Source organism: Lutra lutra, chromosome 8 (genome assembly GCF_902655055.1).
Source record: "Lutra lutra chromosome 8, mLutLut1.2, whole genome shotgun sequence".
Lineage (NCBI taxonomy): Eukaryota > Metazoa > Chordata > Mammalia > Carnivora > Mustelidae > Lutra > Lutra lutra.
Genome location: NC_062285.1, coordinates 6,610,748 through 6,626,944, shown reverse-complemented (window position 1 = coordinate 6,626,944; position 16,197 = coordinate 6,610,748). Strand labels below are relative to the sequence as shown.

At 40.2% G+C, this 16,197-nt stretch overlaps 1 protein-coding gene across 2 annotated transcripts in view; it reads left to right on the top strand.

The window, feature by feature from the left end:
- The window catches only part of ITIH5 (inter-alpha-trypsin inhibitor heavy chain 5), a 90,227-nt gene that overhangs the window by 48,510 nt on the left and 25,520 nt on the right, over positions 1 to 16,197 (top strand). For both annotated transcript variants that reach the window (XM_047741921.1, XM_047741920.1), the window contains exons 6-7: positions 9,774 to 9,943; positions 10,571 to 10,687. In XM_047741921.1, the coding sequence (XP_047597877.1) occupies positions 9,774 to 9,943; positions 10,571 to 10,687 (287 nt within the window). The remainder of the gene's footprint in view (positions 1 to 9,773; positions 9,944 to 10,570; positions 10,688 to 16,197) is intronic.

Here is a 16,197-nt window from a genome sequence, read left to right as displayed (position 1 = left end):
TGTTACGATCAGCCAGGAGCTTTTGGAGATCTATTAGCTATTCCAGTTAAATTAGAGTCCCCAGGGATGGAAACCAGAGGATTGTCTTCTTGTTTTCAAGTGTTACTTGACTCCATTCCTACCTCTTCGTTCCCTAAAACTCTAGTCCTGGGCTGCTCACTCTGTTTCCAAGTTTCCCAGCTGGAGTTCCTAAATGATCTCAACTCCTCTCTTTGTCAAAACCAATGGACTCATGTGAAATCACCCTAATCTGACATTAAAAGGAAATTTTAGTTTCAGGGGCTAGGAGACTATCATAACTGTCTTCATTTTCTCCCAGTATCTGGTTCATCTTTGAGGGGGTCCCATACTAAAGAACACAGAAGACAGCTAAAGAGAATCACTTTGTGCTCTTAAAATACATTCTAAAAAGACAACCTTCAGAATGGGGAAAATATTTGCAAACCCTATGTCAAAGCATCGGGTGTCCAGAATATATAAACAATTCTTACAACTCAACCAAGAAAAGATAAACAGACCAATTAAGACATGGGCAAAGGACTTGAAAAAAATAAAAGAATGCAACTAGGTTTTCAACACTTCCCTGGTTTAAGTTGGTTAATTTTGCCAGATCTTGGGTACAGCTCTTATTTGGTTGTGAAGGGGGGATTAAGAGGCAGAATTTGTTTCCAGAAGACTGGTTACAAATACATAGATCTCCTTTTCCTGATTTACCAGATAAAATATAGGATGCTCAGTTAAACTTGAATTTCAGATAGACAGTTATATCCTGTGCAATCTCTGGGATGTATTTACACTAAAAAAATCTTTTGTTGTTTATCTGAAATTCACATTTAACTGGGCATCCTGTGTTTTTATTTGCTGAATCTGGCAGCTCTGCTTTGTTGAAGGACTGCATTGTGACTGATGGTTCACCCCTGGTCCCAGCTCCCTGCTGCTCTGTATTCTTCCCCCGATCCAGTCTCCACTCTGTAGTTGGAAGGGAATGGCCCCGTTTGGCCTCTGTGCATTTGCCAGGAAATAATAATCTGGTGGTTATGTGAGGGTTTCCAGCATTGTTCAGTGCAGAAATTATTCAGGTATGAATCATTTGGCTCCATAGTTGGTTTTGTTTTGTTTTGTTTTTAATGCTGATATGAAAACCATGTTGTTTGTTCTGACGTGGGTTGTAGTTCAGTCAGGGCCAGCTGTGAGCAGGATGGCTCCGAGAGACCCAGGAGGGTGGTCTTCTCTCTTGAACTTGACGTTGGTGAGCAACCTAGTCTTCTTGGGGAGACTGCACTCTATCTCTTCCCTTTCCCTGTTGCCTGTTTGGTGTATGAGGTGGATTTTTGTCGGCATGTGGCACTGTCCACCATAGCTGTGGCTGAAGCCAGAGATGTGCCCATGGCATGTGACGTGGGTTACTGAGGGCACCTGCCATGGCCACCAACACTTTCAAGATGGATTCTCTTGAAAGGCTCCCCCCTTCATCTGCCCAACTATGGGCCAATGTGTTGAGTCATCTCCATGCTAACAGTTCAACAAGCTTGTCTTGAGTTCTCTCCACATTCCTGGCAGCTGTACTAGATGCCTGGAACCTAGAGGTGTCCAAGACATTGTCACTGCCATTGGAGAACTTCTAGTCAGCAATTCTTAAGAATTAAAAAAGTCTTTAATTGTTGTAAAAAACACATAACGTTAACTTAACCATCTTAATTAACCAGTTCTTTTTTTTTAATTTTATTTATTTATTTGACAGAGAGAAAGATCACAAGTAGGCAGAGAGGCAGGCAGAGAGAGAGGGAAGCAGGATCCCTGCTGAGCAGAGAGCCCGATGCGTGGCTCGATCCCAGGACCCTGAGATCATGACCTGAGCCGAAGGCAGCGGCTTAACCCACTGAGCCACCCAGGCGCCCCCTTTTTCAACTTTCTAAACTGAGATTCTGTATTCATTCAACAACAGCTCCTTGTTACTGTTCACCCCCACCCCACCCCACCCCTCAGCCCCTCACAACTACCAATTCCCTTTCTGTCTGGGTGAGTTTGACTACTCTAGGTTCCTCATGTTCCACAGTATTTGTCTTTGTGTGACTGGCTTATTTCACTTAGTGTAATGCCCCCCAGGGTCAGCCATATTGTGGCTGAATTTCCTTCTTTTCCATGGCTGAAAAATAGTCCGTTGTATGCATAGACCACGTTCGTTGAAGGACACTTGAGTGTCTTCCGCTCTTTGCTACTGTGAATAGTGCTGCTTATAATAAACATGGTGTACATGATCTTCGAGATCCTGCTTTCAATTTTATTGGGCGTATACCCCAAAGTGGAATTACTGGATCATCTGGTAGTTCTGTTTTTAATCTGTGGAGGAACCTCCATACTGTCTTCCGTAGTGCTGTGCCATTTTACAATCCCACTTACAGGGCTCAAGAGCTCTGGTTTTCCCACATCCTCTCCAACACTAGTTATTTTCTATCTTATTGATCGTAGTCATCCTGGTGGGTATGTAGAATTGGCAGTTTTGAATGATAAAAGAAAACCCTTTGTCTGGTTGAATCTGTGAAATGCTATGAAGATTTTTCCAGTGACTGAGCCATGTTCCAACTTCATGCAGGTGGGCAGTGTAGAGGCATATAACAGAAATCTCTCGATCTTAGACTCCTCTGCTGCTCTGGCACCATTTTTGGTAGGTTTCCCTTTGGTTCAGTCTCAGATACTTAAAGAGCTAGTATTTTAAGGTTTTCTGTGGACTCAAAACGATACGAGGAAGGGATATAGCACATGCTTTTAGGCGTAACTGTGTGTAGAATGTGTGAGAGTTGACTTGGTTCATGTGTAGTTTCTCTGGAACGTCAGTCACACGGAAAACAGAGGCTCAGGAAGGTAGTATTTTAGGAAGAAAGAGCAGTGAGTAACTAGTGAAGAAGGCAAACTTTCTAAGAAATGTGGACAAGTACTACTTTATAAAGTGACAGAGTTGAATCAGAACCCTTTCAGCATTAGTCAATTAGTCAATCTGCATTAGTATTCTCTGCTAAGTTGTTGCCATCCTATCTATATGATGCTCTTTTCCAAAAAGATTTCAAACACCTATTATCAATCTAGGGGACAAAACACCTTTCCCATAAGAAAAGGATACTCGGGGTCTTATGAAGGTATTTAACCGAATTCCTTCTCATCTTTATTGCCCAACTTTACCACGTTTTCCCCTGAGACCTCGCCAGTTATACATTTTTTATTGACGTGTGATTCATGCACAGCATTATCTTAGTTTCAGTTGTATAGAGTGATGATTCTATATTTATATATGCTGCACAACGATCACCGTACTAAATCTAGTTAACATTCATCACCACACAGTTACGGAGATTTTTTTTGTGTTGTGATGAGAACTTTTAAGATTTATTCTCTCTCTCTCTCTCTTTAAAGATTTTATTTATTTATTTGAGAGAGAAAGAGAGAGCACACAAGCAGGGGGAGCAGCAGAATTTTGTCTGTATTGCTCCCGTCAAAGGGTAGTTGCCCCATTATTCACAATACTTTTGATTGTCCCATATTGAAGAAATCTCCCCACTGGGGTCCAGGTGAACAGGTTATGTAAACAAATGTGGACAGTTTAGACCGTTTTCCAAGGGAAATGAGAGGGCAGAGTTTGTTTGGAAACCCTTTTGTAAAAGCACCAGGTGTTGGCCTCCTTCCTCTGACAGTCAGCAAACCCAGGGTCCACAGGAAGGAGACAGGAAGGAGTCGGTTGACCCCAAAGGGCATAGCTTCCAGATGATGCCCTTGACTGTGGTTCTTTGCTTCTAAATCTTTTCACCTTTAGACACGTTACATAGCAATTGACTTCCTTTTTTCCCCATGTAGTTGTCTAGGAGAAGAATGTTTATTTGTGAATAACATCCATGTTCTGGGACAAAACTAAGGACCTACGTGTTCTCTAAAATATATGAAGGGCTTTGTCATTACGAGAAGAATCAGTGGGAGGAATATTTAATAGCATTTGTGTGCGTGCTTCGTAACCTTATGTAGGCTCCTTGGAGAGTCTAGGGAAAGCTATGGGCCCTCTGTCCAGGAAAAATACACACATGTATACTTTTATGCAAAATTCTGTATATAATTTCAGGGGCCTCTTAGAAAGCTACCAACTCCATGATACTTTTTTTTTTAAACATTTTATTTATTTATTTGAGAGAAGAGATAGACAGTGAGAGAGAGCATGAGCGAGGAGAAGGTCAGAGGGAGAAGCAGACTCCCCGTGGAGCTGGGAGCCTGATGTGGGACTCGATCCCGGGACTCCAGGATCATGACCTGAGCTGAAGGCAGTCGCTTAACCAACTGAGCCACCCAGGCGCCCATCCATGATACTTTTTAAAGATTGTTCTTGCTATAAATATTCTTGAACTCCCTGTTATGAATGTTTATTATGGTTTATCTTTTTTCCTCCAAATAATGATTATTTTGTTTTCACTAAGCTCTCAGTTGTATGGAGAAAACTGTTACGGCAAAAATGTAAACTGTATGTTATCAGAGAGTATTTTTTTCCCTCATGAGTTGCGCTTCACCCAAGACAAGAGAATAAGAAGCTCCTTCAGAAGGAACAGAGGCAGGGGCTCATAAGTCTTGAGCACTTTCCACGTGCCCGCACCATGTTCAATGCCTTATGTACGTGATCTCACTACGCTCAGACAGTGATTCTCTGTCTGACGTGGATTTACTCCAGTCAAATGGATATGGAACTGAGGCTTAGAGATACTAAGTTGGTCATTTTGAGTCTGCCAAATCTTAGAGCCCACTTTCTTTGGTATTATGCACCTTCTAAAATAACTCATATCTTCTTGTTCAAAAATACTGGACTCTAGACAGAGAGAGCATATCCGGAGGATGCTGGTGACCTGAAGGAGCAGGGAAGAGTGGGTGGAGAAGGAGAGGTTAGCGAACCTTCCCAGGGACGCACTTGAGGCCCTGATGGACCACAGAAGGTTATCTTGAACATGAGCGTGGATTTTTGCATCAAAATGGGGAGATAACATGAGATTCGCGCCTCCAATTCAGAGCAATCACGGCACTGCACTCCTTTCCCTAACCAAGCGGGCATGGACAAGAGCAAGCCAAGAGCAGGAAGAGACATGTGTGCTCTCATTAGAAAAGTAGGTCAGAGTCTCTCTCTTTTGGTCTGCTCCCAGCCTCTTCGCTTGCCCTCTTCATTATGTTTAGAACACATGCTGTGACAGTGGAGGGCCTGCGAATCAAGTTCATTGTGCTCATGAGCTGTTTTGTGGCTGTCAGCTGTATGAGCCACGATTCATATAAGGAAAAACTAAACAGTATTATTCTGGTTTGGGATGTTGGTCAGCAACTCTGGGTCAGCCTAGATTAACCTCGTAGATGAAAAGATTTTTTTCCTTCTCTAGTAAAAAGAGGATTTTATTTTCTAGAGTTATTGCTCTGGAATTTTTCCCAGCAAACTTTTTTTTTTTTTTTTTTTTTTTTTTTTTTTTTTTTTTTTGTGATCGTCAGTGGAAAATTCATTGGGTCACATTGACAGTCTGATACTTAATGGGTGGAAGTCAGCCCAGGAGTTAGGCTTCTTGCTGTTTAACCAAAGTGGGAATCAACCCACTCTTTGGGCTTAGAAAATAAGCCCATTTAGAGGAATCTCATGAATTTTCATCATGAACTAGCAAACATCAGAGGTCAACAGGAAACCAAAATAATAATACACTATCTTTCTCATGGCTTATATCAAAGAGCCCAGTCAAATGAATTATGAAGAGAGAAATTATACTTTTTAATCCTCAGTGCTTTCACTCAACCATGAATGGTATTAATTCAGGGGAGTCGTAAAGAGCATTTCAATGAGAGAGATCTGGAACAAGGAAGAGTAGGTACATGCTGATCGTATGAAGAGGGTCAATCTAATGTAGACTTTGAAAGTTGGAGATAACCTAGTGATATGGAAGGCTTATTAAAATATAGCTTTCTGGGTACCCCCTTCCAGAGTTTGTGAGTGGGCCCAAGAATTTGTGTTTCTAGCAAGTTCACAGATGCTGCTGCTGCATGTGCCCACAGGACATCTGGGACACAGGTCCCAGACCATGGCACGAGGGGTGCTCTGCTCCACCCCCACAGGTGATCGAAGCATCCAGGGTTTGCTTGAACACTTCCAGTGAAATGGGTTGTGACTGCCACCTGTGCCCACAGCACATCTTTCCTAGAGCTTACTGAGGCTGAACAAAGAGTGCTTCCCAGTAACCTTACCGTGGTCCTAATTCTGCCAGCTGGAATTACTCTGAATACACCTAATCCCCATATAAATGCCCACACTAAGAGACATATCCTAAGGAAAAGAAAAGATAGACTCTCTCTGGCAAGTAATGTCCGTTACATGCTAGGGGATGCCTGCTTGTTCTGTTCTCCATCCAGATCCCAGCAAGTTTAGATTTTTTAAAAATTGTTGTACATGTGAATAAAGTGTATAAATCTCATTTTTACAGCTTGATGAATTTTCACCTGTGTGTACACCCAGACAACTACTTCCAGGCCAAGATAAAGAGTATTTTCACAAACCCAAAGGACTCCCATACTCTTTCCCAGTAGGTACTCACCCCCCTAGCAGTGGCTACCATTCTTCACCATTATTCTGCGTGGACCAGTCGTGCTTGCTGGTGAGCTGTATGTAAATGGAAGCATAGAGAGTATTCTCTTCTGTATCTATGTGCCCGCTCAAAATGACTGTGAGACGCTGTCTAAATAGCAGGATTTCTTTCCTTTTCACTGTACGTAGTATCCCAATTTCGATCTGTTGTATTGTCTTATGTTTAATTCCCTGGCCCTTTTACTATTTTGTATATTTTTAAGGTTTATAGTAACATCCGCTGGCATGAATCAGAATGGCTTAAGTACAGTCGTTCCCCCTTACCTATATGGTCTCATGTCCCTCAGTCACCGTTATCCCCGGTCACCCACAGTCCTGGAAGCAGATGTTGCCCGCTCTGGACGCAGTTGTAGCTTCACGCTATGTCACAGCACCTACCTCCCTTAACTTGCTTCATCCAGCACGTAGCCATTTTATCCTCTCACGTCATGCCAAGAAGGGTGAGGATGGCGTAGGAAGATGGTTTGAGAGAGAGACCACATTCATGTGACTCCTATTGTAGTATGTTCTGATCATTGTATTTTATTATTAGTATTGTTAATCACTTACTGTGTCTAACTTATATTTAAGCTTTGAATACACGTGTATGTATTAAAAAATGCATAGTGTATCTAGGGATAAGGGTGGGGATAAAGGTGTGGGGATAAGGAGGGACTTTGGTCCATGACATCACTTGATCTTTTCAATAGCACGAGTTTGGTAGACCATTAGCCCATTTTGCAGATGAGATAACCAAAGCTTGATAACTTGCCCAAAGTCTCACAGGTAATGAGTGGTTGAGACAGTATTGAACTTAGGTCCTTCTGTTCATTCATGAGTCCAAGTTCTCAGCCATGTTTACCAGTAATCACCAAGGAGAGGTTGACCCTGAAGAGCACACATGGTCCTTCTATTTCAAAGACTTTTCCATTTTCAGCCTTTCACCCTTCCTCTCTGTAGTGGTTCTTCGGCGCAGTCGACCATGCTGGTGAGCTGGAGGGCGGCATTTGTCACCGTTCCATTGAGATTTTCCAGCTCCTTCTTCAGATGGGCAGATCTGTTGGAAACATGTTATCTATCTTTCATACAACTGTCTTCAGTAGAAATAAGATTTCCTAATTGCTGGCTTTTCTCTTCGCTCCTGAAACCTCTGCCCTCCATGGGTGAAAATAATAGAATCAGCTCTGCCCTGTGGTTCCTGTTAAGGTTACACCTAAATTGTCTTTGAAAAATAATTGTCTGTTCTGTTGAAGGAAATGTTTAAACTTCCTTTGATTTTAATGTCTAATAAACCCTTAGCGAGATAAAGTTTATTCTTACATACAAATTACCACAGGCAAATTATGCCTTGTTTCCTATTTTATTTTGCTAATTAGGTATGGAAGATTGTTGGTCAGCTCACTCTTTGTATGGTGTCAACTTGAAGAGATTTAAAAAAATGATCAGATGCTTTGCAGCAGTTTTAAGCCTGGCTTTGATTCAGTATCTGGATAAAGTTTCCACATATACTGATATTTATGTATCCTCTATTCTATTTTTATATTCTTCTTGGTGCATGCAGAGCTAAAAAATTTGAATTTCTGTTGTTGAGTATGTAGACATGGTGGTGTTTGGATTTGTAAAGGTGGGTAGTCTGTGAGGTAATTGTGTATCCTAACAGGAAATGAAGGTCAGGAGTAAAACATGGGCTATGCTGCACTGAATCTTTCATCCCACTAGTTTTTCTTAAATCATATAAAATCAATTTATGGATTTATCTTTCTGTAATTCTAATTTGCATTTGAGGATTTATGCTGGGAGAAACTTTGGGAGCAGTTTGTTTGTTTGTTTGTTTGTTTAAAGAGCCATAACCTTTCTGGACAAACAGGATGCTAGGGCAACCAAATGCTTGGTGGTGGGAGGTGTTTCTTCTGGAAGATTTCCACAGGAAAGGGGTGACAAGAATTAGACACCTCACTTTTGCAACTCTAATGAATTAGTAGATCCAGACAAACATCATCAGTGTCTGGTAAAACAATGAAGTGAAAGATCGATGAGGAGCTTTATAATGGGTGATCGGATTGACAACATGGGAGCCCGCCATCTTTTTTTTACTACAGCTGAAACAGACAAGTAGACACTGTGTGCTTCTGACGTGGAAAAGTGGTAAGCAGTCAGCATCATTCATCACCTGTGAAGTGTTCTTGTCAGTGGTATGGACCTGTGTCTAAGCAAGCGTCTTTCCTCCCAGAACACAGGGAAGTAGAGAAGATGGAGATGTGTTTCCCAACATCGACTGCACATTAGACTTATATGGGGGATTTTTAAAGCTTTGATGCCCAGGCTCTCCCCCAGACCAATTAAATGAGCTCTTGCCTGGATATCGCTATTTTTTTCTAGTTCCCCCAGATATTACAGTTTGAGCCAAGGTTGGAAACCAGGGGAATTGAGGAGCAAGTTAAAAGATAAGACAAAACAGTCACAAAATGCAGCATGTAAGAAATTCCATAGGACAAATAACCAGAGTTTTACAACATGTTTCTGTAACACTAGAAGAAACACCTGTAGATTACAAGAGATTTAAGAAACATAAACCTGATGTGCTGTGTGGTCTTTTTTTATCTGGATTTGAAGGAATCAGTCATATTGAGACACATTCTAAAGAATCGGGGGAATTTCAATGCAGACTGAGTATATTTGGGGATAAGATGGCACCGAGCCTTGGTTTTGTAACTTGTGATGATGGTTTTGTGCTTATGTGGAAAAAAGTTCTTACAGTTGGAAATACCTACTGAAGTATCTATGGATGAAATACGAGATCTGGGATTTGCTCTCAAACACTCTAGCAAGATACCATGAGGGGATTCATAAAAACAGATACAGAAGGTTGTAAGAGATTGATAATCGTTCAGTTGAGTGAGATGTACATGGAGGTTCATTTTACTATTCTCTCTACTTTTGTGTGTTTAAAAAAGTTACATGAAAGGTGAAAAAGAAGGTATAAAGGTGAAATCTGTAACATCTCTTGCGCTGGGATGTACTATCAGTGTGAAGTCTGTGAAGTTCATCTGCGTATAAACCTGCAATAAAGTCAGATCTAGCCCTGTGTCCATGCAAAACTTCCCTGCTGCTTTCCCAGAAAATGTCAATATGAATTCTGGTTATATCTTGCTTGCAGATGATTCTGGGCCACCTCCTTCTACTGTTATCAACCAAAATGACACTTTTGCCAAAGTGACTTTTAAGCCTAGTGTGGTCCAGCAAGCCCGGATAGCTCAGAATGGCGTTTTGGGAGATTTCATCATTAGATACGATGTCAACAGGGAGCAGAGCATTGGGGACATTCAGGTAATGGGCTTGTTGTTGCCACTTTGGGTCAGTTGCTTGATACTTTTAGTTAGACTCAGAGTGAGGGAGTCTAGTTCTTATCTGAGGGAGGGAGAACATTCTGGTTCCTATAAATTTATTTTAACTTAAAATATCTCTCCCAGGGGACTAGGGTGTTCCCTTCCTATTTCCTGCTTCAGTAATCTGGAGAGCAAATGAAATCTGTAATGTAATTTTCCCTGCGGTGTTTTAGATGAAGTTAGAGTTTTAGTTCATCTTCAATTTTAATTAAGAGAGCCTGGTCCATGGCTCATTTCCCTTTAGGTTTTATTGCTCCAGAGACAGGGTGGGAATATTAAAATGCATTAGCATGCACCCAGAATGTAGACGGCTTTGACATCTCAACTTGTTAAAACCACATATTGAAGGAAGCAGGAATTCCAAGTGACAAGGGCCATAGCGGGTGGATAATTAAAATCAAATTAGTCAGCATAGGTGATAAATTTTAAAGGGATGATTTTATCTTTATGAAGTCTGTTTCATATGCTTCGTGCTCTGAATTGTGGAAGTTGTACAGACTGTCCATCTTGGGTAGTTTTTCTGCCTATTCCAGGCACTACCGTTTTTACTTTCTCTTCCCTCCACCAGGTTCTAAATGGCTACTTTGTGCACTACTTTGCCCCCAAAGACCTACCACCTTTGCCCAAGAATGTGGTATTTGTGCTCGACAGCAGTGCCTCTATGGTAGGAACCAAGCTCCGGCAGGTGAGTGAAGGCCAACTGCCAATTTTGTTCTTTCTCACTTTTGTCTGGAACCATGATGCACTGTGGGAATAAAATTCAGTTGATGCCAAATGTCCGCTTTACCACCCAGCTGTTCTGCTTACACAGACCCTTCCAGAGTGGATAATACAGTTCAGCCATTGACATAAGCTATCATTTCAGGATGGTGGTTTTACAAGAGCAGAGGCTAATGCTATAGGAGCACTTGGAAATAAAGGGGGCTGGCAGAGTAGATAATGTGAGGCAGGAATACACTGAGAAGGACAGTCAGCAGCACTACTGTTGATGGAATAATTCTGTTCTGTAATGATGACCTTTCAGAGCAATGCAACAGAGTCATTGGCAGCCCTGTTGGTCTACCCTTAGGACAGAGAACTTCTATCTCAATAATTCAAGATATTCTTGCTGCATTTAGGATAAATGTTAAAATTTTAGGGTTAGGAGGAACATTAGGGGACATATAGTCTATGCTGAAATATTGAACTATACTGAAAATACAAGTATTAAAAATTTTTAAAAGATTTTATTTATATATTAGAGAGAGAGAGAGAGAGAGCACAGAGGTAAGAGGTAAGAGGAAGAGGGGGAAGCAAAATCGCCACTGAACAGAGAGTCCAACGTGGGACACAATCCCGGGACCCCAAGATCATGACCTGAGCCGAAGGTAGATGCCTAACTGACTGAGCCACCCAGGTGCCCCTATTAAAAATTTTTTAGAAAGCCACTGGAATGAGCTATTCCTTATCTTACTCTGGTATCATAAATATCACAACTTTGCTTTTTTAATATAGTTTCACCTCACATAACAGAAAACAGAAAAAGCTACTGACTGCCAGACCAAATTATAACTCTGTATTCATCAAACACTTAGTTCTCTTGCTTTTCTTTCTTAATTATCTATTTTTATCAATTAATAATAAGTATGTGGTTTAATAATACCCCATACCTCAAAAGAACCCTCTACCCTATCTCTTTCTACCCCTAGATCACATTCCACATGTAGTTAAACCTGATCATAGCTGATGAACTATTGTAAATATTTTCTCAGCTACTACTTTTTAAGTAGCTTTGGCCATTTGTATTTAAAAAATCATGTAGAATCTGTTGATTTTTTTCTTCATGGCATCTTATTTTCCTCTACCCCAAAATAGTAAAAAATATATTCTGTGCAAAAATAGGATTTAACTATTTTCTTTCAGAAGATTGCCAGATATATATTCTGACTTGTATTGGGGCAAGATATCTTCACCCTGTCAGTCAATTCCATGTAGCTCTTCCACAGCACGTCCTTGTACAGAATTCTTCCTGCTGACTTCTCCACTTTGATTCCTTTCCTTTCCTCTTGCATCTCGGACCTTCCATCTGGGATTACTTTTCTTTTGCCTAAAGATTACTCATCGGTATCTTCTTAGATGTGGATCTGCTAGTAAAGAATTCTCTTAGTTTCTGTTTGTCTAAAGATGCTTTATTTCTTTCTCATTCTTGCAGGATATTTTTACTGGGAATAGAATTTTGCATTGATAGTGTTTTTTCTTTCCTTTGAAGATAGATCCCATTGTCTCTGGGCTTCCATTGTTGCCATTGATAAGTCAGTAATTATATTAACTGTTGTTCCTCTAAAGGTAATCTTTTATTGTTGACTGCTTTTAAGATTTTCTTCTTATCTTAAGTTTTCTGTAGTTTTAATATGATGGTCTCAGATGTGGATGTCTTATTTTTTTTTTTTCTGCCTGAGGTTCCTAGGACTTCATGAATTTATGAATTCATGGGAAAATCCTTAGCCATTATTTCTGAAATCACTTTGGCTCACTTTTCCTTCTGAGATTCCAGTGTTAGAATACTTCCTCTGTATCCTGTTTCCCTTGCTCTCTTCTATTAAGTCCAAATTTTGCGTTTCCATACTTCATTCCAAACCTGACAGTTCACAAATTATCTTTTCAGATATGTTCAGTCTGCTCTCAAACTCATCCATTGAGTTCTTTCAGTTATTGCATTTTTAAGTTCTAAAATTTCCATTTTGTTCTTTTCAAATCTGCTCGTCACTTTTTAGAAGCTTCAGTTACAACACAGTTTGTAATACACTTTTTATTTTCTCAAGCATCATAAACATAGTTATTTTAAAGTGGGTATTAAAGAGGGCATGTATTGCACAGAGCACTGGATGTGGTGCATAAACAATGAATCTTGGAACACTGAAAAAATAAAATTAAAAAATAAAAGGATTATTTTAAAATTTAAATAAATAAAATATGTATCTGATCTTTCCAAACTTGAGCTTTTGGATCTGTTTTTATTGTTTTTTCTTCTCTCCTTGTGTGACTGGTCATTTTTGATTGCATGATGAACATTATATTCAAACATTTGTTTGTAGAAATAATTGAAGACCTATGGTGATGATCTTTCACACTAAAGAAAGTTTGGGGTGTTTCTGTCAGGTACCTGGGAGATTACAATCTGGGATCATTTTTTAAAAGATTTATTTACTTATTTTAAGAGAGAGAGCGTGTGCAAGTGGGGAGGGGGGCAGAGGGAAAGAGAATCATGATGCAGACTCATCGCTAAGTGCAGAGCCTGATGCAAGGCTTGATCCAATGACCCTGAGATTACTGCCTGAGCTGAAATCAAGAATCCGCCATTTAACCAAGTGAGCCACCCAGGTGCCTAATCAGGGATCATTTTAGTCCATTTTCAGGGCTTGAGATTTTTCTGGGAAGCCCAGATGGCTCAAAGCTGGATTGCAGTCCTTTCAAGACTGGTTTATTTCTGTAGAGCACAAGATGTAGAGGTTCACCTACACCAACCTCCCTGGTGGGCTCCAGACTTCGACTTTTGACCCCCTCAGCTACTCAAGTGATGTGCAGCTTCTCAGATGCTTCCTTGGCCTTGATAAACATCTTTGATAAAAGTGATCCCAACGTTGAGCCTGCCTCTTTAAATTTTCATTTTTTCCCGGATATTTTTTTGCACTATTTTGATACTCTCAAGATTTAAGAAAAATATACATTTTGTATATTGCTTTTTAAGTTATTCACAGTGGGGCAGCGCCTGGGTGGCTCAGTGGGTTAAAGCCTCTGCCTTCGGCTCAGGTCATGATCCCAGGGTCCTGGGATCGAGCCCCACATCGGGCTCTCTGCTCAGCAGGGAGCCTCTCTCTCTGCCTGCCTCTCTGACTACTTGTGATCTCTGTCTGTCAAATAAATAAATAAAGTCTTAAAAAAAAAAACTTTAGGTTATTCACAGTGGGAAGGTTGGGTACAAATTACCTGGAGGTTTTCTTTATGGACAATGTTTCCCAAAGTGATTAATCATACACACGTGAAACATTCTTTTGTAGTGGTTGATTTTCTGCTGATGTTTGAGAGGCATTACAGCCTTGTCCTATTTGCTGAATATTCTGAAAATTCTTTGCTTTAGGCACTGCAAGTAGTTTTTGTGACTCTGTTGGCTGGATAACAAGCTGACAGGAGAATCATGGCTTCTTTGGAGACATGTTGGCCACAGACGCAGTGTTAATTAGGTCTTGCATCCGAGCCAGCATGGTCATTCCCATTTGGATTTTTAATCAATTAGCAGTTACTGAGTAGGTGCTGCATGCTAGGTTCTCCGTGTGTGTCATGAAATGTCTACGCACCTATAAATCCTCATATTTTCTTTCTTTTTTTCGTTTTCTTTTTGCTTTTCTTTAAGGCAATGACCTTCGTGAGGCCAGGGTTTGGATTTATAGTGAGGAGAGGAAACATAACTTGATGAAAATATCGATAATTAAAATTCCTGCAACCAATATGAATTTGTGTTACCACCAAATGTCTTAGTATTTTGATATTTTTACTTACCCTTATATTATGAGTATATATAATATTATTAAATATTCTTTAAAAAGCTGAGCTTAATGGCCATAAGCCAGTACTATTCCATAGAAATTCCTATGAGAATAGGGATGTTCTCTACCTATGGTATCCCGTGTGGCAACCACTAGCCACAGGTGGCTATTAGCACTCCAAATGAGACTAATGCCGCTGAGGACCTGACATTTTAAAAATCCTATTTAATTTTAATACATTTAAATTTAAGTAGCCCTGTGTGACTAGTGGTTCCTGTATTGGATAGTGCAGCTGAAAAACAGTGACTCACTCTGCCACCAGTGAGAGAGTTGAAGTTATCTCCTTTTTCACTAATTATAAACAGCATTGGGATAACTGTCTTCATGTATAAATCTTTGGCCACGTGTCAATCATTTTCTTAAGTTAGATTCTTAGAAGCAGGATTACTGGGGCAAGGACTGCTAACTAATTTGTGCCTTTTACAGATATTAAAACCACGTTTTCTAGAAGCCTATACCAATTTATTAACATGTAAAACTGTTACCGGAGTATGAATTCCATATGGATTAAGCAGTGAAATGTAATCAATGAACCACACCCCAAAATAAGTATGAAAATATGTCTATTTAATTAATTTTGAAGTAGGGAAAGACTTTTTAAGCCTAAAAGCCGTGAAAAGGAATTTTAAAGGGGAAAAAAATCAGTAACTGTAGCTATATAAAAACATTAAAACTTTTAAGTAAAAACAGAGTAAAAGTGAACAGAAGACTGGAAACTTTATGCAGCCAAGGGTTTATCTTTAATAGATAAAGAGCTATTCCAGATCAATTAATAGTAATCTTATATAAGAAATGGGCAAACAATATGAAATAATTTACAAAAAGGAAATAAGATTCAATAAGATTATGAAAGAGTCAGATGTACTAGTGACTAAAAAATGCAAATTAAAAAATACTATTTAAGCCTTTGCCTTCGGCTCAGGTCATGATCCCAGCCAGGGTCCTGGGATCGAGCCCCACATTAGGCTCTCTGCTCAGCAGGGAGCCTGCTTCCCCCTCTCTCTCTGCCTGCCTCTCTGCCTTCTTATGATCTCTCTCTGTCAAATAAATAAATAAAATCTTTAAAAAAATGCTATTTATATCTTCATATTGTCAAACCTCAAATAATGTAAATTACTTATAATGACAGCTTCTGTAGTATGCATTTGTAGAATTCAACAAAATTATAATATTTAAATTATTTCCCAGTAAATATTAAGAAACACCCAAAAGTGTAAAATGAGTGGTCCGTTCTGCATCTTCACACAAGGGTCATTAAATAACCCAAAGGCTGCAGCAGCTTGAGTGACTCATATCTTCACCCGCCTGAGTCACATCAGGCCTTAACTTCAAACCCAATCCGCTCTAGTGCCCAGGATCTTCTACTTCCGGGGGGAGAAGCATCAGGAATCTTCTTACTAAACCCCTGCATTTCGGGAGGGATTTCCACGCATGGTGCAAGAGCAGTGTAACGAAAGACGTCACCCCGGTTGCTCTTCTCCCCTCCTCCCTCCTTCCTGGTATGAAAATGCCATTACTGGGCATTGGAAGTCTGGCTTGCACTCTGCCGGCTTCTGAGTGACAGCCTGGCCTCTTTCCTGGAGAACCACCCTGGACCGGCCAAACACCTGTC